Source organism: Nuphar pumila, chromosome 2 (assembly GCF_984573655.1).
Source record: "Nuphar pumila chromosome 2, dmNupPumi1.hap1.1, whole genome shotgun sequence".
In the NCBI taxonomy this organism is placed as follows: Eukaryota; Viridiplantae; Streptophyta; class Magnoliopsida; order Nymphaeales; family Nymphaeaceae; genus Nuphar; species Nuphar pumila.
The window spans coordinates 9,739,116-9,763,050 of NC_143250.1; the positions used below are offsets into that span (position 1 = coordinate 9,739,116).

The window sequence follows — 23,935 nt, forward strand, 5'->3', positions numbered from 1 at the left end:
TTTGTCATAATTGTAATGAACTGGGCCATATTCGTTCGGAATGCCCCAAATTCAAGAAGAAGGTGGCTTCCGTTGGTGAAATTCCTCCAAACACAAATGAAGATTCAAAGAAGGATGGAGACATAAAGGAGTTCATCGCTCAACTTATCGAAACTCTTCAACAATTTATAAAGATGAACTCCTCTACATCCTCCTCCTCACCCTCTACTTTCGGTGCCACCATCTCCTTTTTTCCAGGTATGACCTCTTGGATTCTTGACTCGGGTGCTTCTTTTCATATGACTCCAAATGCATCACTTTTGTCAAAACCAAGTCTTAATAAATTCAAATCATATGTTTCATGGAATATCCTTGGATGTTGAAAGAATTGGAAACCTTGAGAAAACGTATGATAAAAAAAAAGAGTTTTTTGTTCCCAAAATCTGAATTATTTCAAAACTTAATTTAAATCTTTTTTCCGTTTCTTAAATTATCGATTTTGAATGCAATGTCTCTTTTTCACCAACCCATTGCTATGTGCAGGATCTCCGGTCCGGGAAGCGGATTGGGCAAGGCCATAGAATAGGGGATCTTTATTATATGGATTTTTTTTCTTTGCCATCCAAATCATTTTGTAATCATGTTCAATCTAAAGATATTGAGACTTGGCATAAGAGGCTTGGACATCCTAGTATTTCCAAGTTGTATCTCTTTTCTTTTTTGAAAAAATTTTGTAATACAAGTTCATTTACATGCAATGATTGTATTCTTGGAAAGATTCATTCGCTTCCGTATTCACATAGTAATTTTGTGTCAAAAAGACCTTTTGAACTTGTGCATTCCGATGTATGGGGGTCAGCACCCGTTATGTCTAAAGAGGGATATTCGTACTATGTTACTTTTATTGATGACTTTACTAGATATACATGGGTATACATTATTAAAAACAAATCCGATGTCTTCACTAATTTTAAAGAATTCCATGTTATTCAAAATCAATTTCAAAACAATATAGCTATATTTAGATCTGATTCTGGAGGTGAGTACATGTCTAAAGATTTTCAAAATTATTTCAAAATAAATAGAATTTTGCACCAACGATCTTGTCCTAAAACTTCTCGACAAAATGGTCTTGCAGAAAAGAAACATAGACATTTAATTGAAACTACAAGAATACTTCTTGTCTCTAAAAATGTTCCTAAAAACTTTTGGGCCGAAACTCTTCTTACCGCAACATATCTTATCAATCATATGCCCTCTTCTTCTTTAAAAAGAGTATCACCTTTTGAAAAATTATTTAAAATTACTCCAGATTTTAATAGACTAAGGATCTTTGGATGTAAATGCTTTGTGCTTGTTCAAGGACAAGATAAATTATCACCCAAAGCTCTTGAATGTGTGTTCATTGGCTATAGTGAAAATAAAAAAGTCTATAGATGCTATGATATTCAAAACAATAAACTCTGTGTCAAGAAATGTAAACTTTCTTAAAGAACAAAATGGTTTTGATATCCACACATCTAGATAAGACATTGATTATTCCTTCCGATTTGACTTAGCTCCTAGAATTGAGTCCCCAGATGCAATTATTTGCGATAATACTTGTGATGATATTTACATCATAATCTCAAAATGAGAACCTTAATGATATAAATGTATATACCCGACGGTTAAGAAATGAACATCAACCTACCCTTGAAAGATATTCTCAAGACTTCTCTTTAGAAGAACCTATTGGTGACAATCAACCTAGGAGATCTTCCCGTAATAGTAGGCCACCACAAAAATTTGTGTCATATGAATAATTTTCACCTAATTATAGGACTTGTCTCATGTTGATACATTTGTATCATGAGCCCACTTTATTTAAAGAAGCTAAAGATCATCCACATTGGATTGAAGCCATGAAAATTGAATTAGAGGCTCTTAACAAAGCTCAAACTTGGAGCATTATTCATCAACCATTAGGAAAAAAGGCAATTGGGTGTAGATGGGTATATAAAGTTAAAACCAAATGTGATGGATCTCTAGAAAGATACAAAGCTCGTTTGGTTGCAAAAGGCTATGCCCAAAAATATGTGATTGATTATGAAGAAACCTTTGCTCCAGTTGCTAAAATGACTAGTGTGCGAACATTAATTGCCTTGGCTTCTATTAAGCAATGGACGATATATCAACTTGATGTTAAAAATGTGTTTTCAAATGGAACTCTATGTGAAGTTCTCATGGATCTTCCGTCAGGTTTTGAAATTGGTAAAGAAAATATTCTAATGTTAAATAAAGCTCTTTATGGTCTTAAACAAACACCAAAAGCTTGGTATGATCTTTTTAGCAAAGTAGTTTTCGCTAATGGTTTTTCCTCATGTTATACTGATACTGCTTTGTTTGTTAAAACCTCTAATGAGTACATAACAATTTTGTTGCTATATGTTGATGACATGATTATCACAAGTAATGATAAAAGGGTATTGACCTTACTAAAAATATTCTCAAAGAAAATTTTGATATGTTTGACCTTGGTTTTCTAAGGTATTTTTTAGGGATTGAAGTTGCATACTCCCCTAAGGGGTATGTTCTCTCTCAGATGAAGCTTGCCTCCGACATTATTGCTCGGTCTGGGCTAACAGATGACAAGAAGGTGGAGACTCTAGAAGTGATCAACGCCAAGATAAAAGCCAGTGATGGCACTCCTTTAGCAGATCCCACGCCTTATCGTCAGTTGATTGGGTCACTAACATATTTATCTATCACTAGGCCCGGTATTTCTCATGCGGTTCATAATGCTAGCCAATTTCAGACTGCTTCTTTTACCATTCACATGGCCGCAGTAATGAAGATTATCAAATATTTGAAAAACACCATAACTAAAGGATTATTCTTACCCTCTTTTTCACCTCTTACTTGCCTATACTGATTCTGATTGGGGGGTAACTTCGATTATCGTATTTTCACCACAGGTTATTGTGTGTTTCTTAGAGAGTCACTTATTTCATGGAGGTGTAAGAAACAAAAAAAAAATTCTCTCTCTTCTACAGAAGCAAAGTATCGTGCAATGACCACTACCACCACTGAGATTGTATGGTTAAGAAGTTTGCTTAAAGATATGAGCGTCTCATTCTCAACTCCTTCAAAGTTGTGCTGCGACAACAAGAGTTCTATCTACATTGCCAGCAATCACACATTTCATGAACGAAGCACATCGAGATGGACTATCATTATGTTCGTGATGAGTTCTTACGAGGCACCATTCAACTGCCATATGTTCCTACCGAGTACCAGTTGGCGGACTTCTTCACCAAAGCTTTACCATCGCCTCGTTTCTACTTTCTCCTTAGCAAACTCTCGGTGATCTCACCATGTGTGTGAGGGGGGGTGTTAAAATATGTTATATATATATATAGATTATGTCACATACACACATATATATATATTACATATATATGTCTATGTATCTATCTACATATATAAATATATATATTTCTTTTGTAATACCCAATAGGGGCAAATTAGTCTTTTCACATTGTACACGCATATCCTAAAAGATATGCTCTTTTTCTCTTTTCTTTTTTTTCTTTTTCTTTTTACCTTTTTTCTCTTCTTTCTTTATTGGTTGAGAGGGGTCCACAAAGAGTCGTTGGACCCCTCCAACGGTCATATTTATGACCGTTGGAGGGGCTCCAACGACTCTATGGAAGCCCCTCCTTGGGTCCCTTAGTGTATATAAATAAGGGGTTTGGCTGTTAAAATATATGTAATATATATTTATATATCTATATATATATATAAATATATTTGTCATTCACTACCCGATAAGGGGTAGTTCTGTAAACTCGCCCAATAGGGGCATTTTAGTCTTTTTTCTTTTTCTATTTTTTTCCTTTTACCTTTTTCTATTTTTTCTATTTCTTTTTGTCTTTTTTTCTTTTTCTTTTTGTGCATTTAATGCACAGCCATTGGGGGCCCCAACAAAGAGTCGTTGGGCCCCCAACGGTCACAATTGTGACCGTTGGGAGCCCAACGACTCCTTGTTGGGACTCCCAATGGTCCCTCTCTCTTGCTTTTCTCTAACTCTCCCTCACTCCTCTCTTGCCTATAAATAAGTGGGGTCTCCTCCTTTGTAATGTGTGGCTTCTTCAAGCCCTTTAGTGCATTTATAAGATTTTATGCTTTCTAGCCATTATTGGCTTTTGTGTATGTCCTCTTTTGAACTTGTTCTTTGATTTCTATGTGTGAATGTCCATTGTAGGACATACATTTCTTTTCCGCATATTTCATTACATGGTATCAGAGCCTTGGTTGTGCTCTTGATTCATATAGCTAGTTGTCTAGCTTTCTCTCTCTTTGTTTGTCCTCCATTCTTGACTATATAATGGAAGGAGAACAAAAGATTGATCTCTCCTTCAAGCTTAATGGTACGAACTACATGATGTGGGCCGCCGCCATGGAAAACAACCTCAAAGGTAAAAAGCTTTGGGGATATGTGATGGGAACCATTAGGGAACCTCAACTTCAACTTACGAAAATTGATGGTGACCAAGAAAAGGCTCTAGAAGGAAGTGCTCGCATGAAGGCTATTGAAGATCACCAATCCAAGGTAGAAGATTGGGAAAGTAAGCATGCAAAAATTCTTGCATGGTTCATGAACAACGTGGAGCTAAAGATTTGCGCCAACATTGCTAAATTCCGCCTAGCAAATGAAGCATGGTTCTTTATGAAAGGTATGTATACCCAAAAAGACCTTGCTCGTCAATTCTTTATCCAAGAAAAAATTCGTACCATTAAGCAAGGTGAAATGAGTGTAAGAGATTACTATAGCACTCTTGGACCTTTATGGGATGAGCTATCCCTTCTTGAACCCAAATGGGTATCAAGTGAAGATGTTGAAATGAGAAGAGAACAAATGGAGAAAGAACACTTTTTCCAATTTTTACATGGGCTTAGGCCCGAATATGAGCAAGTTAGGTCCTCTCTCCTTCATAGATCAAAACCACTTCCATTGGAAGATGCCATAGCCGAAATATGCCAAGAAGAAACACGTCTTGGCATGATTAAAGGAGGAGATGAAGTTCTTGCCGTGTCTAGACCCAGCAATCATATGAAAGCATATAAGCCTCCACACTTTGGGAGGCAAAATAACTATAATGGCAATTATAGGAAAGCTATTTGCCATCATTGTCAAGAACCGGGTCATATAAGACCTAATTGTCCAAAGATAAATGAGCCTCCAAAAGGTAAAGTTGCTACTATTGAAGAAGTTCCCCAAAAGAAGGAGGAGCCAATGAAAGGGAAAGAGTCCTTCTCCCTTGCTCAACTATCCGAAGCACTTCAAATTCTACTCAAATCGCCGTCAACTTCGGGAGCCGCCATTGCCTCTTCTTCTCCTCCAGGTACGCCTTCTTGGATTCTTGATTCTAGAGCATCTTTTCATATGACCCCTATCGAAAATGGATTATCCAATGTATGTAGCAACTCCAAAAACTCTTTTGTCTCCACCGCCGATGGTACCTCTTTACAAGTTAAAAGTTTTGGAACCTTAGATTTTTCGAAAGATTTTTTTGTGCCAAATGTAAGAGTAGTACCTCAACTTAATTTAAATCTTTTATCTGTCTCTCAAATATGTGATCATGGATGTGAAATCTCCTTCTCAACCAAGGATTGCTTTATACAGGATCTCCAGTCCGGGAAGCGGATTGGGCAAGGCCATAGGAGGGGAGATCTCTACTACATGACCAATTTGATGTTAAATATGTATATGTAAATGAATATATTTCTGTACTGTATTGTACCACTTGTACAACATACTGTACTGTATTGTACTACTGTACTGTATTGTACTGTATTGTACAGCATACTGTACTGTATTGTACTACTGTACTGTATTGTACAGCATACTGTATTGTACTATTGTACTGTATTGTACAACATACTGTACTGTATTGTACTATTGTACTGTATTGTACCACTCATACAACATATAAATATCAATGGAAAGGGGAGAAGACATTACGCCCAACATTTTTTTTCTCTCTTCCCTCTTACCTCTCTCTCTATCTCTTGCTACGATAGTAAGGTGACTCCCACATCTGATTTCTCACATGGTATCAGAGCCAAGGGCGTGGTAATCACGATCATCTGGAAGGCCCCTAAGGACCTTGACGTGCGTTTTTGGGCGTTCTCAAGGAAAGTGTTTTTTTTTTCATCTTTTCTCTGTTGTTTCTCCGTTGAATCACTATATTTCGACGTCGTTTCTTCATTTTCTCATATCGTGCATCTTTTCCTTCTTACATATTCTGTTATCCCCAATTTTATCAACCCTAATTTCTGTTTTCCCCAAATTTGGGAACCCTCATTTCTCAAAAGTGCCTCTTTTCTCAAACTTCTTGTGATTTCTTATCTATTTCTTGCAATATAGTTGATAAATCGTACATTCTGCACGATTAACTAAAAAAAAATCGTGATTTCCAAAACTCAAAAATTTCTGTCCGTACGGTTCTGTCCGTACAACCTACGAATTTCTGTCGTGCTGTTTGATTCATCTTTGATCTTCTTCCTTATGGATTCTAAAATCAGCCCCGGATTTCTTTCTCAACTTGTTTCTCACAAATTAACTCATGATAACTACTTACTTTGGAAACGCCAAATTCTGCCGTTTATCCGAAGTCATGGTCTTTCCGGGCATCTGGATGGGGGATCACCCGCCCCACCTATGACTATTACGCAAGAGGTAACTGGTAATGATGGGAAGGTGAGTTGCATTGCTATTCCAAATCCTGCGTATGATGTTTGGTTTCAGAAGGACCAATCTGTGGTTGCCTATTTGACTGCCACGTTATCTGATCGTATATTACAAACTATCTCTGACCATTTTACTGCTGCAGAACTATGGAGACATCTTGCTCACTCTTATTCACAGGTTTCTGAATCACGTGCACTTCAACTGAAATGGCAGTTCCAATCTATGCGAAAGGGAACTAAGACCATTACTGAATTTCTAGGGGATATCAAAATTATCATTGATCAGTTGGCCGCTATTGGATATCCTGTTTCTGACAGAGATGTTGTTCAGCAGGTATTGGGAAGCCTTGGGCCCCAATATCGTATGTTTTGCACTGCATTACAGGTTGCCTCTACACTTCCATGCTTTGAGGATTTACAGGCCAAACTCCTACAGTATGAAGTTAGTTTGACTCAAGATCATCTTATTGATGATCCTCATCCTGTCATGTTTACATCTGGGTCTACCTCATTTCGTCCACCTGCTGCTCATATGGGCCGTGGAGGACTCCTTCCTACTCCTACTGCTCCACCTGCCACTAGAGGTACCCGTGTCCCTACTTGCTTCCATTGCAACAAGCGTGGCCATGTGAAAGCAGATTGTTGGCACAACCCACAGAATCGCAACAAGGCAGGGAGGCCAGGACCAAGAGCTGGACAGATGAATGTTAGACAGTTTCAGGGGCAGCCGCAAGGAAATTTTCGAGCACATCAGGGTACTGATCAGGGACAGAGTGCAGGGTTGCCACATGATGTGCAACAAATTCTGATGACTGCATTTAACAACATGAATTTGCGTCAGAATGATGATGGAGTTTGGTATATTGATTCTGGAGCAGCCGCACATGTTACTTCTGATGCAGGTGAACTTTCCAACATGGTTCCTTATATTGGCACTGGCACTATTGTCACGGGAGATGGTTCCCACCACCCTATTTCTCATACTGGAAATGCATCTCTCTCTTTGTCACAATCTACACTACCATTGAAAAATGTCTTACTCACTCCTGCCATTGAGAAAAACATTTTATCTGTTTCTAAATTGGTTGATGAAACAAATTCATCCATGGAATTTACTCCGTCTTCTGTTTGTCTTAAGGACCTTCGAACCAAGAAGATGCTCGCTAAGGGTGAACGACGCGGAAACATGTACGTCTTCGAAGCAGCCCCCAGGACTTTGAAGACGTCATCTACCGTGTCTCCATCTTTTCCTGCTTATTTGAGTCAGTCTTCTTCTGTTATGCAATGTAATAAGCCAGTTTCTTGGCATCGTCGGTTAGGTCATTGTAGTCAAGGGTTCCTTGACAAATTGTCTTCTCAGGGTTTTATTCCCAAAGTCAAATTAGATCGTAAGTGTCCTAGTTGTAATGTCTGCAAGAGTCATGTACTTCCCTTTCAAAGTATCAATAAAAGAGCTTCCAAGCCATTTGAAATTATTCACTCTGATGTTTGGGGCCCAACTCCTGTTTCATCTCTATCTGGCTCTCGTTATTATGTGTTATTTCTTGACTCTTTCACTCGTTACACTTGGATTTACTTTATGAAATCTAAATCTGAAGTGTTCAAACTTTTCAAACAATTCCATGCTCTTGTTCAGAACCTTTTCAATTCAAATATCACTTATTTCCAGTGTGATGGTGGTGGAGAATACATATCTCATGATTTTAGTGAATATTTAAAGGACCATGGCATCACACGTAACTCCTCTTGTCCTTACACTCCACAACAGAATGGAGTAGCAGAACGTAAGCATCGGCATATTGTTGAAACCGCGTTAAGTATGATGCACAATATTGATATTTCTTTCTCTCTTTGGACTGAGGCCTTTCACACTGCAGTGCATATCATTAACAGGTTGCCTATGGAATTATTAGGAGATCAGTCTCATTATTTGCTTCACGGTTCTCACCCTTCTTATGATGATTTGCATGCTTTCGGATGCATTTGTTATGTCCATGTGGATCATTCTTTACGTAACAAGTTTCAGGACAGAGCAGTTCAGTGCAGATTTCTGGGATATGCCGATGGGTATAAAGGATATAGATGTTATGATCCTATTTTGGGTAAGATTAAGGTGTCTAGAAATGTTGTTTTTGATGATGACCATTTCAGCACTTGTGATACTTCTCAGGTATATGAGCAAACTACTTATGATCCATGGCTTTGTGATACTTTGCTATATGACTCTATCAGAGATCCTGTTGTTGATGAACCAATTCAGTTTGAAGCAGACAACTCCATCATCCAGGATGCACCTTCACGGTTTTCAGGTTTGGTTTATGCCCGTCGAGGAGCCCCTTCAACTCCATCTCACGAGGCTCTCCCTCTTCGACGATCCACACGTGAAAGGCATCCTATCCATCGTTGGGTTAGTTACAACATTTTTTCTCGACTTTCAGTTGTTTCTAACCAATGTGGCCAAAGAGAAAGAGCCGTCTACTTTCCATCAGGCAGCCCATTCTCGAGCTTGGGTTGAAGCTATGAACGAAGAAATGGCAGCACTTCATGAATGTCATACATGGGATATTGTTCCTCGACCTGTTGATAGAAATGTTGTTGGTTCCAAATGGGTTTACAAGATCAAGCGTAAACCAGATGGTAGCATTGAAAGATATAAAGCTCGCCTTGTTGCACGCGGATTCACACAACAATATGGGCAAGATTATGAGGAAACTTTTAGCCCTGTTGTCAAAATTGGCACCATTCGTGTGATCCTCACTTTGGCACTTCAGCATGGTTGGTCTCTTAGCCAGTTGGATGTCAAGAATGCGTTCCTACATGGGGACTTGAAGGAAGAGGTGTATATGGAGCAACCTCCTGGATATAGTGAACATGATGCGGCTACATGGGTTTGTAAATTGAGAAGGTCTCTTTATGGTTTAAAACAGACATCTCGGTCTTGGTTTGAGAGTTTCTCCATGGAAATTCAGCAGCATGGCTTTTCTAAGAGTATACTTGATCATTCTTTATTTATGTATAAGAATGATCATGTTACTACTTGGGTTCTTATATATGTTGATGACATCATTATCACTGGGAGTGATGATGCACATATTGCCTTGGTCAAGTCTTTACTCATGGCCAAATTCAAGATGAAGGACTTAGGCCCATTGCGATACTTCTTGGGAGTTGAAGTCGATAGACAAGATGATCGACTCACTCTAAGTCAACACAAGTATACTCTTGACATTCTTCACACCACTGGTATGATTAATTGTAAACCTCTCAGCACCCCATCTGTCTTAAATCATAAGTTTAGTGCAAAAGAAGGCCAATTATATCATGATTCCACTTTATATCGCCGCATTGTTGGTATGTTGCAATATCGTACATTTACAAGACCTGACATTGCTTATGCTGTAAATCAAGCATCTCAGTTTATGCATGCTCCCACTGATTGTCATATGGAATGTATTAAGCGTATTCTCAGATATCTGAAAGGGACTATTGGAGATGGATTGCTCTATCACAAAGATGAAAGCTTCACTACAGGACACCGTTTACTTACATATTGTGATGCAGATTGGGGTGGGGACCCTGATGAGCGTAGGTCGGTTTCAGGATATTGTGTTTTTATTGGCCCAAATATTGTCACTTGGAGTAGTAAGAAACAAAAGGCCATTGCTAAATCCAGCACTGAGGCAGAGTACAGGGCAATGGCAGCAGGGACAGCTGATGTCACTTGGGTACGGCATCTTCTTCAAGAGTTGAATGAACCTATCTCTTTCTCTCTGCTTTTATGTGATAATCAAAGTGCCATTAATATTTCTTTTAACCCTATTCATCATTGTCGCACGAAGCACATTGAGATTGATCAGCATTTTGTTAGACAAAAGATTGAAACAGAAGAAATTGAGGCTTCGTATGTCAGATCAGAAGACCAAGTAGCAGACATTTTCACCAAAGGATTGGTTAGTCATCAATTTTGGTTACTTAAGGGCAAGTTGAGCATGATTGAAGATCATCCTCAACTTGAGGGAGGCTGTTAAATATGTATATGTAAATGAATATATTTCTGTACTGTATTGTACCACTTGTACAGCATACTGTACTGTATTGTACTACTGTACTGTATTGTACGGTATTGTACAGCATACTGTACTGTATTGTACTGTATTGTACAACATACTGTATTGTACTATTGTACTGTATTGTACAGCATACTGTACTGTATTGTACTATTGTACTGTATTGTACCACTCGTACAACATATAAATATCAATGGAAAGGGGAGAAGACATTACGCCCAACATTTTTTTTCTCTCTTCCCTCTTACCTCTCTCTCTATCTCTTGCTACGATAGTAAGGTGACTCCCACATCTGATTTCTCACATTTGAAACTTCCCACTAACTCTTTTTGTAATCATGTCCAAGATAAAAATATAGAAACTTGGCATCAAAGACTTGGACATCCAAGCTTCTCAAAAATGTACTCCTTTCCCTTTGGAAAGAAATTTTGTAATGAGAAACATTTTGTTTGCAAGAGTTGTATTTTTGGAAAAATGAAATCCACCCCCTTTCCAAAGAGAACATTTGTGTCAAAAAGACCCTTTGAATTAATTCATTCGGATGTTTGGGGTCCTTCTCCGGTCATATCAAAAGGAGGATACTCATATTATGTTACTTTCATCGATGATTTCACTCGATATGTGTGGATCTATTTTCTCAACTTAAAATCCGAAGTTTTTAACCTTTTTAAAAAATTTCATATGATTGTCAAAAATCAATTTTCAACTAATATCTCCATTCTTCGATCCGATTCCGGTGGAGAATATCTATCAAATGAATTTCAAGAATATTTGGAAATCAATGGAATTTGTCATCAAAGGTCATGTCCTAGGACTCCCCAACAAAACGGTCTAGCCGAAAGAAAACATAGACACATTTTGGAAACCACTAGGACTCTTCTCATTTCTAAAGAAATTCCTAAATGCTATTGGGCCGAAGCCGCCTTAACCTCCACTTATTTGATAAATAGAATGATATCCTCATCCCTTCAAAATATATCTCCATATGAAAAACTTTTTGAAAGAACACCCGATTTTAATAGGTTAAGAATTTTTGGGTGTAAGTGTTTTGTCCTTACACATAAAAGAGATAAGTTATCTCCTAAAGCTATCGAATGTGTATTCTTAGGATACGGAGAAAATCAAAAAGGTTTTAGGTGCTTCGATCCCAAAAGCAACAAACTATATGTATCCAAAGATGTTACCTTTTTGGAAAATGAAAACGGCTTTGAGAAAAATAAAGATATTGATGAAAGCGAATATGCTTTCTTATTTGATCTTCTCTCTCAAGAAGATGTGACTCCTCACCTAGAGGATGTTCCCAATGATTTAGAGGATACTCCTCTTAGTAATGATGAAATTGAAAGTAATGATGTTGAAAATAGGTCAATTCAAACCTATGCTAAGCGTGGTCAAGAAATTCCCATAAGTGCCTTAGAAAAATATTCTCAAAATTCCAACATAGAAGAAACCTCTTTAAGGAGATCTAGCCGAATCTCCAACCCTCCTAATAGGTTTGTTTCCTATGAATCCCTAACACCTAAATATAGGGCATGTCTAATTGCATTACACTCTTATCATGAACCATCACACTATAATGAAGCCAAAAACATTCCTCAATGGGTTGAAGCCATGAAACTAGAACTTAGTGCCCTTGAAAAAGCTAAAACTTGGGAAATAACTTCATTACCCGCTGGAAAGAAGTCTATTGGATGTAGCTGGGTCTTCAAAATTAAAACTAAAAGTGATGGGTCATTAGAACGTTATAAAGCTAGGTTGGTAGCCAAAGGATATGCTCAAGAGTACGGAATCGACTATGAGGAAACCTTTGCTCCCGTAGCTAGAATGACTAGTGTTAGGACTCTTATTGCGGTTGCATCCATTAAAAAATGGCCTATCTATCAATTGGATGTTAAGAACGCATTTCTTAATGGCGAACTAAGTGAAGAGGTCTATATGGATCCTCCACCAGGAGTATCCATTGGTGAAAACAAAGTTCTTAAACTAAAAAAGGCACTATATGGGTTAAAACAAGCCCCAAAAGCTTGGCATGACAGATTTAGCAATGTGATGGCTAGCTTAAATTTTCGTTCATGTTATACTGACACTGCGTTATTTGTGAAAAGTGCAGGGTCCTCTGTAGTTATTTTACTACTATATGTTGATGATATGATCATCACTGGAAGTGATGAGCAAGGAATCCATGATATTAAGAAAATTTTAAAAGAAAATTTTGACATGTCTGACCTGGTTTCTTAAGATATTTTCTAGGTATTGAAGTTGCATATTCACCCTGAGGGTATATTCTCTCTCAGATGAAACTTGCTGCTGACATTTGTGCCAAGTCTGGAATTTCGGATGATAAAAAGACAAAAACCCTTGAGGTTATCAATGCAAAGCTAAGGCTGGAAGATGGGACACTTCTTGAGAATCCTACTCCCTACCGTCAACTCATTGGGTCTCTGACATACTTATCCATCACTCGGCCGGACATAGCTCATGCAGTTCATTCCGTCAGTCAATTTCAACATGCACCTACAACTGTGCACATGAGTGCAGTCTTAAGGATTGTCAGATATATTAAGAACACCATAACTAAGGGAGTTTTTCTTTCCTCTTCATCATCACTTGATTTAATTGCCTATACAGATGCTGATTGGGGAGGAAATCCCAATGATAGAGTCTCAACCACTGGTTTTTGTGTTTTCTTAGGTGACTCTATGATTTCTTGGAGATGCAAGAAGCAGCATAAAGTATCATTGTCCTCAACTGAAGCGGAATATCGTGCAATGGCCACTACAACCATGGAGCTTGTGTGGCTTAGGAGTCTCCTCTGTGATATGGGCATCGTCATCTCAACTCCTTCGAAGATGTGTTGCGATAACAAGAGTGCTATCTATATTGCAAGCAACCACACCTTCCATGAGCGTACTAAACATATTGAGATGGATTGCCATTATGTTCGAGATGAATACCTAAAAGGAACCATTACACTGCCCTACGTCACATCCGAGTACCAGTTGGCGGACTTCTTCACCAAAGCTCTTGCTGCTCCTCGCTTCATGTTTCTTCTCAACAAGCTTTTCGTTGTATCCCCGTAAAGCTTGAGGGAGGGTGTTAAAATATATGTAATATATATTTATATATATATATATATATATATATATATATAAATATATTTTTCATTCACTACCCGATAAGGGGTAGTTCTGTAAACTCGCCCAATAGGGGCATTTTAGTCTTTTTTATTTTTCTATTTTTTTCCTTTTACCTTTTTCTATTTTTTCTATTTCTTTTTGTCTTTTTTTCTTTTTCTTTTTGTGCATTTAATGCACAGCCATTGGGGGCCCCAACAAAGAGTCGTTGGGCCCCCAACGGTCACAATTGTGACCGTTGGGAGCCCAACGACTCCTTGTTGGGACTCCCAATGGTCCCTCTCTCTTGCTTTTCTCTAACTCTCCCTCACTCCTCTCTTGCCTATAAATAAGTGGGGTCTCCCCCTTTGTAATGTGTGGCTTCTTCAAGCCCTTTAGTGCATTTATAAGATTTTATGCTTTCTAGCCATTATTGGCTTTTGTGTATGTCCTCTTTTGGGCTTGTTCTTTGATTTCTATGTGTGAATGTCCATTGTAGGACATACATTTCTTTTCCGCATATTTCATTACATTGGCCCCATGTATTCTTTAAGCTTCTTGTAAAGCCTCATGTGAGTGAAATATATTTTTTCACCTTATTTTGTGTGTTTTACCACTTTTGTGGTTTATTGCAATCTTGCCCATTAGTGGCTTCTTGTGTATGTGTGTGTGTTCGTGCTTGCTCTTGGAGATATCGCCTCACTTATTTGGCACTTCATTACACATAGCGCCCTTACATTTAATCAAAAGGACATAAAACAATTAAAACAATAAAAGGACTAAACTGTCCCTAGTGGGTAGACCCTATTACATGTGTGAAATGACCAAACTGTATGTTGTTGACATGGTGACTCAGGCTAGGCTAGCAGAGGATAAAAAGCATGTAGACACGCCCATTAAGGCAAATGCTAGAATCAGATCGACAGATAGTGAGCCAAATTGTTGATCTACAATGTATTGTCAGTTGGTTGGGAGCTTCATTTACTTGGCAATTTCATGACCAGATATTGCCTATGTTGTACATTTAGTTAGTTTATGAGTGCACTCTATACAGTTCATTTGGCTTCAGTATTGAGGATCATTCAGTATGTCAGAAATACTATGCATTATGTATTGTTCTTCTCTTCAACCTCTTCACTTGAGCTTAAAGTTTATTGTGATTCTAATTTTGGAGGATGTGGTAGTTCTCATCATTCTACTGCAAGTTTTTGTATATTTCTTTGAGATTCTTTGATCTTCTGGGAGAGCAAGAAGCAACATGGGATTGCATTGTCTATAAGAAAGGCTGAGTATTGAGCTATGGCACAATGCAGAGATTGTTTGACTTCAACAATTACTTAGGGATATGGGTGTTATTCTGTCATCATCGACAACTTTTTGCGATAATCAGAATGCTATCCATATGGCTAAGAATCCAGAGTTTCATGAACAAACATATAGAGATTAATTGTCACTTCATATGTCAGGCATATCTTGATGGCACCATTACCTTGCTTTATGTCCAGTCTGTTCATAAGATTGCCGATGTGTTTACTAAGGCACAACCAACCATTCCAATTCACACCTTTATTTCCAAACTTGTGATGGTTCCTATTGCACCATCTTGAGTTTGTAGGGGTGTGAAAATAGTGAGTAGGTTGTGTCTTAGGAGGTATAGTTTGTATTTTGATATTTGATGTCTTTTTTTCTACATATTTTTTTATTGTTTCTTGTTCTTATCTTTGTTAGGGGTATTTTAGTCTTTGTAACGTTTCTTTGTAATGTAAACCCAATAAAGAGGGCAGACTCTCTTGTATACCTTTTCTTAACGAAATAAGACACTTAAGATTTTTTCCCTCCACTTTAGTGTGTGTGCTTGTGCTTCCTTCATATTGCAGAATTTCGAGTCTGCACCGAAAAGGTCCTTATCCAAATCCAAACCTATTTGATTACTTTGAATCTTGGATCTACACCAAAAGATCCTTATCCAAACCTATTTTGATTATTTTGGTTCTCGGAACTGCAGAATGAGGCCCTTATCTAGATCCACTAATTTGAGATGCTTTGGATACTGGATTTACATTGAAAGGTCCTTATCCAAATCCAATCCATTTGAACTACTTTTGATCCCAGGTTTGCACTGATAGGTCTTCATTTGAGTCCAATCTATTTAAATCATTTTTGGGTCCTGGATCTGCACTAAAAGATCCTTATCTGGATCCAGACGTTGGATTCTTTTTGGGGAGATGATGAAGAGAGGAGAGGAGAATTGCACAGCTGCAGAAGGTCCGGGATTTCTATTCTGGGCATCCTTTCATTTGACTTAATTATGTTTGCATCTGGTAAATTTACATATATACCTCCATGCATATATCCTGACTAAAAGATGTACCATTTGTGGGTAATTCACAATAAAATAATACTGGGCATGCCAGTAATACCAAGCAGCACTGGTAATGAACACTATACCCTTGTGGGAAGTTCTAAATTTCACTTTCACAGCTTCAGAAAACTTGGTGTCCATATTTTCTGGACATTACTCTGGATGTCAAAGTAGAACTGGTTTGTGGCAGCTATAAACTTGTGATTATTGATTCATTTTCATTTTAAATTTTTTTTAAACCTTCAAATCATAACTTATATGGTTTTGCCCATCTTTTATTCAGTTGTCTTCGTTCTAATTGCCCCAGTCATTCTAGTTATTCATTTTCTTTACTGAGCACACATTTAAATTTATGTGCTCCTAACATTACAAAGAACCATTCCAACAGATACTTAAATCGTTACTGGTTTTCCGGCTGGCAGCCATTTTCCCAACCATTGTAAATGTGTAAACTATTGATGTGAATCAGTGTGGATTAGGCTCTGTTTGGGAGCCGGAGATGGGAGGAGATGGTATTTAACGAGGGTGTAATTAATACCACCTACTGTTAAAAATGTAATATCATAATTTAACTCTTTTTACTTTTTTGACTTAGTTTTGTACTCTAGTTAGAAACTAGTTAGGCTAGTTAGAAATTAGTTAAGTTACCTTTTTAACTTTGCTTTTTTGGACTTTTTTTTGGACTTTACTTTTTGACCAAAGTCAAAATGTAAAGTTGTACTAGGGAGTTGTTGGGCTCCCAATGGCTCTAATTAGAGCCGTTGGGAGCCCAACGACTCCCTCTTGTAGCCTTCTTTTGTGCATTATAAATAGGGGCTATTTCCCCTTATTATGTATCACTTTTGTAAGTGTGTTTTACACACTCAAGAAGATTCTTTTTCCTCATTTTATTGAATACCTCTTCTTTGGGTATTGTTGTATGAACCCTTGTGGTTCTTATGTGTGTTTTCTTTCCAGTATTTTGATTGAAGCTATTTAAAGCTTCTTGTGGTGATAATCCAAGAGCTTGTTTTCTTACATGGTATCAGAGCTTGGTGATCAAGCTAAGTCTATTCTCGGTACATCGGGAAACGTGCCACTCTTTTATTTTCAGAAAAAGAGTGAAGTTCCTTTTGTGATCATGTGGTGGAGGAGCACTTGTACTCACTCTCGGTGGTGGAGTACTTACTACCCTCTCTTTTCTCATTTTTCTATCCTTATTTTCTCTTTATTTTTTCTTTCCTAAAAACCTTGTAAAATGGATGACAATGATAATGTCACCGTTAAACCTATCAAGCTTAATAATTCCAACTATGTTACATGGGTTTCAATAATGAATCATCTCATATGGGGAAAGGGGTTGTGGGGATTAGTTGATGGAATCGATATGAAACCTAAACTAATTTTTACAAAAGTGAAAGGAAAAAAAGAAGTACCTCTTATGGAGGATGAGAAAAACAAAGTCATTACCACTTACGAAAAGAAGTGGAAAGAATAGAGGATGGGACATGCCAAGATTATGTCTTGGCTCATAGGTAGTGTTGACATCAAAAAGTGTTCAAGCCTTGCAAAGTTTGAACATGCTAATGATGCTTGGGATTACTTTAAGAGAATGTATTCTCTTAAAGACATTGCACATGTGTGCAACCTTTAAGACAAAATTCGTAATATCGTTCAAGGGTACAAGAGTATTAGAGAATATTATAATAACTTATCCGACTTATGGGAAGAATTCTCTCTCCTTGAATCAAAGTGACATTGTCCACAAGACATAGAACTCCGTCAAAATCAAATGAATACGGAGCACTTCTTTTAATTTATTAATGGGTGAAGATCGGATTTTGAATCAACCAAATCCGTTCTTCATCGAGGAAAGGTTCCTTCCATAAAAGATACAATAGAAGAACTAAGTATGAAAGATAATAAGCTCAAGAAAAGAATCTCTAAGGGTGATAATGACTCGGTTCTAGCTGTATCTAGACCGAGAAATCATATTCGTATATACAAACCTCCACATTTTGGGAGGACAAATGATGAAAAATAAGGAAATGAATTTGAAAAAAGGAAAGTCATTTGTTACTATTGCTGAGAACTGGGACACGTAAAGACTTACTATCCAAAATTGAAGAAATCCTATGAAAAAAAAAGGTTGCTACGGTCGAATCTCTGCAAGAATCAAATGAGTCATCCATTGGAAGCATATCTCTAGCACAATTGGTGGAGGCACTTCAACCACTTTTCAAAAGAGCATCCTCGTCCACCGGAGCCGCTGTTCCTTCCGTTAGCATTGCCATCCCGGTAAATCTCATTGGCTCATTGACTTAGGTGTTTCTTTTCATATGACACCAAATATAAATGTGCTATCCAAATGTCATAATACAAGTGGGTCAAATGTTTTTATCGCAGATAAAATCAAACGAATAGGAAATTTTGAAAATATTTTCCAAAACTCAAAAGGATTTTTTTATTCTGTAAATTAGATATATTCATAAACTCAACTTAAATATTTTATCTGTTTATCAATTAACTGACTATGGGTATAATGTTTCCTTCTCCTCTCGTGATTGTCGAGTGCAGGATCACCAGTCAGGGAAGCTGATTGGAGAAGGCCATAGAGAAGGAAGCTTGTACTATATGAATTTTTTGAAAATACTCAAGAATACATTATGTTGTAATGTTCAAAAAATAGACTTTGTATCTATGGCACAAGAGACTTTGTCATCCTAGTATATCTAAGATTCAGTTTTTTCTAAACATGATTTTTTTTTGTAATTTTGAAGCCTTTACGTGTGAAAAATATATTTTTGGAAAAATGAAGACTACTTTTTCAAGAAAGAACCTTTGTTTCGTCTTGACCACTTGAGTTAGTACATTCAAATGTTTGGGGACCCACACCTATTATATCAAAAAATGGTTTCATGTATTATGTAATTTTCGTAGATGACTTTACACAATATACATGGATCTATTTTCTTAAACATAAATCCGAAGTTTTCCCACATTTTCAAATATTTCACAATCTAGTAAAAAATTAATTTAAGAATGATATTTCAATATTTCGCACTGATTCAGATGGAGAGTTTTTATCAAAAGAATTCAAAGATTATTTGAACCTATACGGTATTACACATAAAAAATCATGCCCCTATACTCCTCAACAAAATGGTATAGCAGAAAGGAAACATAGTCATATTATATAAACAACAAGCACTCTACTCATTATGCATCAAGTCCCAAAACCTTTTTTGGGCTGAAGCGACTTTAACTGCAGTCTACCTTATTAACAAGATGCCATCTTCCTCACTAAACAATATTTCTCTTATTGAAAAACTTTTTAAGCAAAGTCTAGATTATTCTATGTTAGGGGTTTTTGGGTGCAAATGTTTTATTTTTACAAATAAAAACGATAAACTCTCTCCATGAGCTCTTCCCTGTGCCTTCTTAGGGTATGCGAGTCATCAAAAAGGCTATCAGTGTTTTGATCTTAAAACTAAAAAATTATATGTATCAAGAAATATATTCTTCTTAGAAAAGGAAAGTTCTTTTGAAAGTGAAAATCCTGAAGTAGATGAGTATTCTTTCTTGTTGGATTTAGTTCCAAAAATTGATGAAAGTGACTTGATGAAAGTCAGGATGATCAAAATGATATAACAAGTACAAAATTAGTTGGTGGTAATCAAGACTATTCAATATTTTAGGCGGGAAAATTTAGAAAGTCAATGTGCTTTTGAAAAATATATTAAAGAACATGACCAAATTTCAATTAGAAAGTCATCTAGAGTCTCAAAAGTTCCTGAAAAATTTGTTTCCTATGAGTCATTTTTACCAAAGTATCAAGCCTACATTGCCTTAATACACTTCTACGAAGAACCTTCTAACTATGCTACAGCTAAAGAACAACCCGAATGGGTTGAAGCTATGACAACAGAATTAGAAGCCTTAGAAAAGGAAAATACTTGGACTATTCAAAACATTCCTTCTAATAAAAAACCTATCAGATGTCGATGGGTGTATAAAGTTAAAATCAAGAGTGATGACACTTTTGAGAGGTTTAAATCCTGATTAATTGCCAATGACTATTCTCAAGAACATGTAATAGACTATGAAAAAACTTTTGCCTCCATCGCTAGGATAACCATAGTTAGGATCCTAATAGCTCTTGCTTTTGTAAAGAAATGTCATATTTATTAAATAGATGCCAAAAATGCATTTCTCAATGGAAGCCTAGCTAAAGAAGTATGCATGGATCCACCACCTGATATCAATATTTCTAAAGGAAAAACGCTTCGTTTAAATAAGGCTTTGTATGAACTTAAGCAAGCCCCAAAAGCCTGGTATGATAAGTTTAGTTAGGCTATGCTTGTTTTTGGTTTTAAATCTTTATCTTACTGACACAACTTTGTTTGTTAAGAATTCTGATGCATGTATTATTATCCTTTTTCTCTATGTTGACGATATGATCATTACTGGAAGTGATAAACAGAGTTAACAATATTAAAAAGTTTCTCAAAACACACTTTGAAATGAGTGATTTGGGATTTTTAAAATTCTTTCTTGGCATAGAAGTTGTGTACTCCTCTAGAGGCTATTTGCTAACTCAATCTAAATTTGCTCTAGATATTGTTGTCAGGTCAGGTATTTCAGATTAAAGACACGTTGACATTCTCGAAGTTGTAAATGTCAAAATAAAAATTAATGATGAAAAACTACTTAAAAATCCAACACCTTACAGACAACTTATCGGGGCACTATCGTATCTTTCCATTATAAGACTTGACATTTTGCATGCCGTTCACATAACAAGCCAATTTCAACATGCTCCTACTACTGTCTATATGTGAGTTGTTTTACGCATTATTATATATATTAAAACTTTCATTTTTAGAGGACTCTTTTTGTCTGTTGCTTCCTCCTTGGATTTAACTGCTTATACTAATAAAGATTGGGGAGGTAAACCCAATGATCGACACTCAATTATTGGTTTTTGTCTATTTTTAGGTGGATCGTTGATTTCATGAAAATGCAAGAAGCAACAAAAGGTATCTCTCTCGTCAACTGAAGCCGAATACAGAGCGATGACTACAACCGCTATGAAAGTAGTCTAGCTAAGGCGCTTGCTTCATGATATGGGTGTTGAAAGTATGCTGCAACAACAAAAGTTTTATTTATATTGTCAGCAACCTGACATTCGACGAACGCACCAAGCATATTGAAATAGATTGTCACAATGTGCGAGAGAAATTTCTATATGGCACTATTGATCTTCCCTGTGTTTCCTCAAAATACCAACTGACAAACTTTTTTACAAAACCTCTCGTTCTTCTCGATTTCACTTTCTCTTTAACAAACTTTCGGTTAGTCAACTGTAAGTTTGAGGAGGAGTGTTAAAAATGTAATATCATAATGTAACTCTTTTTACTTTTTTAACTTAGTTTTGTACTCTAGTTAGAAACTAGTTAGGCTAGTTAGAAATTAGTTAAGTTACCTTTTTAACTTTGCTTTTTGGGACCTTTTTTTGGACTTTACATTTTTACCAAAGTCAAAAAGTAAAGTTGTACTAGGGAGTTGTTGGACTCCCAGCGGCTCTAATTAGAGCCGTTGGGAGCCCAACGACTCTCTCTTGTAGCCTTTTTTTGTGCATTATAAATAGGGGCTATTTCCCCTTATTATGTATCACTTTTGTAAGTGTGTTTTACACACTCAATAAAATTCTTTTTCCTCCTTTTATTGAATACCTCTTCTTTGGGTATTGTTGTATGAACCCTTGTGGTTCTTATGTGTGTTTTATTTTTGGTATTTTGATTGAAGCTATTTGAAGCTTCTTGTGGTGATAATCCAAGAGCTCGTTTTCTTTACACCTACTCCCAACAGGTGTTTTGGGAACCCTTGTTTGGGAGATGAGGCTGGTGTTGAGAGTGGAGATGGGCCATTTTCAACTACATCCTTACAAAGATGTTGACAACTCCAACCTCATCTCCCATTTTCATCTCTACTCTCATCGGCCCTCTCATCTCCTCTCCAACACCAGCTCCCAAACACAGCCTTATTGGTTTTAGTTGGGCAATGCCCATTTCTTAGAATCCTAATCCAATCGGAATCATAGTTTCCTCCTTTCAGACCATTTTTTTTCCTAATGCACATTGGTGCAGGTGCTAATATTGGTGGTTCCACCATTTGTTATATAATTTGTTTTTACCTTATTCTTTTAGGTTTCCTTGATAAAATGTGTAATGCTTATCTTATGCACATTTTAGACCTTATCCAGTTTCGTTAATAGTTGTTTTTGATGAAATATTATTTGAACAAACTATTGGTGCAGGTCTGGCATTGTCCCTGGGTTGGAGAATCAAGATGTATGTATATCGCTTGCTTATTGTAGCTTGACTGATAATATTGTAGCTTCCTTCCGGCCTAAAGTATCAACAACAGATGAGAATTTGAGCACTCAACCTTCACCTTTAACCTCAGTTGCTGGACCTGTAAAACCGGGCCGTCATTTTCTAATCAGAAAAAACAATGATGGTGTTTATGCAGAGGGTGGGACCTTCACTGGGAATGTTAGTGCAGTCCGTTTGCCAAAGTCCGCAATCATAGGTTTGGCTAATAACAGATCATTATTCACATACGGGGACGAAACTAGGTGTTGTTTGGGTGTGTGGGACCTGCAACACTTAAATTTCGTTTCTTTTCTTAAACCACACCAGCATCCTATACTTGATGTAAAGTATGTGCATTCCACTGGCCCTGGCTTACTTGGTTGCATAAGTGAGAGCAAGCTTCAGCTTTATAGTTGCTATTAAGTGTGTCTGTATAACTGCTTGTGAATAAGCATGCCAATTTTATTTATCATTGCAAGTTTTCATTCTTTTGAGTTTCTGGTATTATCATGTCACATGGATACGGGATGCAGACATTTTTGTGAAGTTTTCAATATGACTAGTATATAAGGGAACACAATAAGGGGTCCAAAATGCCCCTAAGCTTTCATAATGACAGTATGTCTGGAATTACCAAAGTCCCGTCTCACATGCCAATCCAAAATTTGGAAGGTGGCATTTTTTATATATTTGTAATGATATTTTGGTGTTTTCTTCCTCGTCATTGATGTAGCCATCTCTCTCTCTCTGTTTGGGGGGTATTGTGTGTTGCTGAGTAGGGATGAAAATGGTTCCGATTTCAGATCAGAAAATACATTGGGGAGTCAGATTGGATCGGATCCAGGACAGCTAAAAATCCCCATCCTGAATCCGCCCCGTTTGCAACATTATTGCAGAGATTTGGGGCATTGAGAAGGATTTGAGATTTTTTTTAGCGCTAATGTCTTCATTTTGGATGATATCACTTATTAAGGCAAACGTTAAAATGGAATCAGAAATTGAATTGATTTTCCTACTTTCAGTGGAATCAGAAATTGAATCGTGAAAATAGAATCTTCTTAATACATTAGCCAAAACAATTTCCATATGACCCAACACGAAGATTGTGGGTTTCCATTAAGCATCTCATTAGTTCAGCCTTCATGAAAGCAACCTTGAATTCTCAGAATTTTTACTTATAATTGGACGTGGAACTTGGCTAATAAAAATCGTCTTCGTTAGAATCCTTAGGTAAAATCTCTAATTGAAAGAGAGCTCGAGTATAGCATTTCTAACTTGTTTCATCATATGTTCACATTATTTTTTTGGAAACTTGCAAAACAT

General features: G+C 37.0%; 1 protein-coding gene across 1 annotated transcript in view; it reads left to right on the plus strand.

The window, feature by feature from the left end:
- LOC149844701 (uncharacterized) overlaps positions 1–23,035 on the plus strand; it is a 115,775-nt gene extending 92,740 nt beyond the window's left edge. Inside the window, exon 13 of the mRNA XM_089985978.1 lies at positions 22,555–23,035. Coding sequence (XP_089842104.1) covers positions 22,555–23,035 — 481 coding nt within the window. The remainder of the gene's footprint in view (positions 1–22,554) is intronic.
- The last annotated feature ends 900 nt before the right edge of the window (positions 23,036–23,935 follow it).